Below are 1,814 nucleotides of genomic sequence, written 5' to 3'. Positions count from 1 at the left end.
ATGTTCTGTATTGGCATATCTTTTGTGCATAAAAACAAAACAACTTATTTGTAATGGACTTGTTTAAGTACTGACTTATTATTTACTTGCCCCAATGAATTAAAAATTCCCCATGAATAGTAGTGAAGAGTACTTACTTACATACTTTTCAATGTAAGTTTTTGCTGGATAAGACAAATAAAATATAGAACAATTGTTAGAGTTTTCAATATAAAGACCAGCTTCTTTACATCCTTATTACAAAATAAAATTCAATAAGAAAATTTATATTTTCTAGAATGTGAAACAGAACAAAATAAAGCCTTGATGGCTGGTATTAATAAAAATCTGCAAAATTAAAATGATCAACAATGATCTCTCGATACGACCTTAAATATTTTATATAATTTGAAGATGTTGTCCAAGAAGTTTAAGTTCTATATGCCTAAACAAAAACAAAATAAAACTTTATTTTATTAGCAGATCACAGCTTTTGTATACTTTTTATTGTTTGATCTAAACAATAGGGTTTCAAAGAGTTCTTGACTGAAATGTGAAAATGTTTATCAAAGACATAAAACAATAATAATTGACCTTAATGGAATCGAATTTTATTGTTGCAAAATTGTCAATTTTAGATTAGTAATTTTAATACTAACTATAAAAGCCGAAGATGTTTATGTAGAAGATATCAAACACTTGAAACAATTCAACTAAAAAACATTAATTTTTTTCAATCTAAAATCACAAATTTTTAAAAAATCTTTAACAAAATGTTCAAATTTGTAAGTTGTGTTTTAAACATTTTCTAATTAGTTGAACAATTTGGAAAATAACTAATTTCTTCTTTGTTAGGTTGCTTTGGTCTTTGCTGCTCTCTTCGCCATTGCTGCTGCCCATCCTGGCTACTCACCTGTAGTCTTGTCCGGACACTCTCACTATGTACAACCTACCCACTATTCGGCTCCAGTGGTTAAAACTCTTGTAGCTCCTGTAGTTCACAGTGCTCCAGTTGTTCATACCCCAGTTGTCAAGAGTGTAGTCCACTCTACACACTTGGTACACTCTGCTCCTTTGGTGCACTCTGCTCCTTTGGTGCACTCTGCTCCTGTGGTTCACTCTGCTCCTTTGGTGCACTCTGCTCCTTTGGTGCACTCTGCTCCTTTAGTGCACTCTGCTCCTTTGGTGCACTCTGCTCCTGTGGTTCACTCTGCTCCTTTGGTGCACTCTTCTCCCTTGGTCCATTCTCATTCCTTGTACCACTCCTATGGCGCTGTTCCAGTCAAGACCTACGCTTCTGCTTATGCTCCATTCAAAAACTAAATTAGTTTTTTCAGATTAATTTTGTAGTTTTGAAAAATGAACTGATTGTTATTTTTAGAAATAAGTTAGTAAATAAATGCGTTAATTTTTTATTAAAAATTTATAAAGTTGTTGTTTTATTTTAGAAAAATTGCTGAATTTAAAATAAAAATAAAATCAAATTTTTTGTGAAAAGACGAATTTGTGGTAAAAAAAAGTATTTATAGTGAAAAATTGTATTTTTGGTGAAAAAATTGTATTTTTTGGTCAAAAAATCGTATTTTTGGTGAAAAATCGTATTTTGGGTGAAAATCGTATTTTTAGTAAAAAATTTTCTTATTTAGTGAAAATTTTAATTTTTGTGAAAAATTTAATTTTTTAGTGAAATATCCAATTTTTTAGTGAAAAATTCGATTTTTATTAAAAAATTTTATTTATAGTGAAAATCGTATTTTTAATGAATTTTCGTGAAAAATCCTATATTTAGTGAAACATCGTATTTTTTAGTGAAACATCGTATTTTTAAGTGAAAA

At 29.4% G+C, this 1,814-nt stretch overlaps 1 protein-coding gene across 1 annotated transcript; it reads left to right on the top strand.

The window, feature by feature from the left end:
- On the top strand, positions 1 to 1,405 carry LOC119615008 (A-kinase anchor protein 14-like). Its single transcript, XM_037971094.1, has 2 exons — positions 1 to 24; positions 835 to 1,405. Exons 1-2 carry the CDS (start codon positions 1 to 3, stop codon positions 1,300 to 1,302), a joined length of 492 nt encoding a protein of 163 aa, XP_037827022.1. The 3' UTR covers positions 1,303 to 1,405.
- Positions 1,406 to 1,814: the final 409 nt, after the last annotated feature.

The sequence above is a fragment of the Lucilia sericata genome, unplaced genomic scaffold (genome assembly GCF_015586225.1).
Source record: "Lucilia sericata isolate MDLA Ls3-8-SP2 unplaced genomic scaffold, ASM1558622v1 Contig003885F_arrow, whole genome shotgun sequence".
NCBI classification, from domain to species: Eukaryota; Metazoa; Arthropoda; class Insecta; order Diptera; family Calliphoridae; genus Lucilia; species Lucilia sericata.
This window is presented reverse-complemented; position numbering and strand designations above follow the sequence as displayed.

What these genes read in the sequence shown, in the direction of transcription:
- LOC119615008 (XM_037971094.1), top strand. Translation starts at nt 1, where the DNA reads ATGTTCTGTATTGGCATATCTTTT. An exon ending in TCTGTATTGGCATATCTTTT is followed by an intron (nt 25 to 834) that starts GTGCATAAAAAC and finishes CTTCTTTGTTAG; the next exon opens with GTTGCTTTGGTCTTTGCTGC.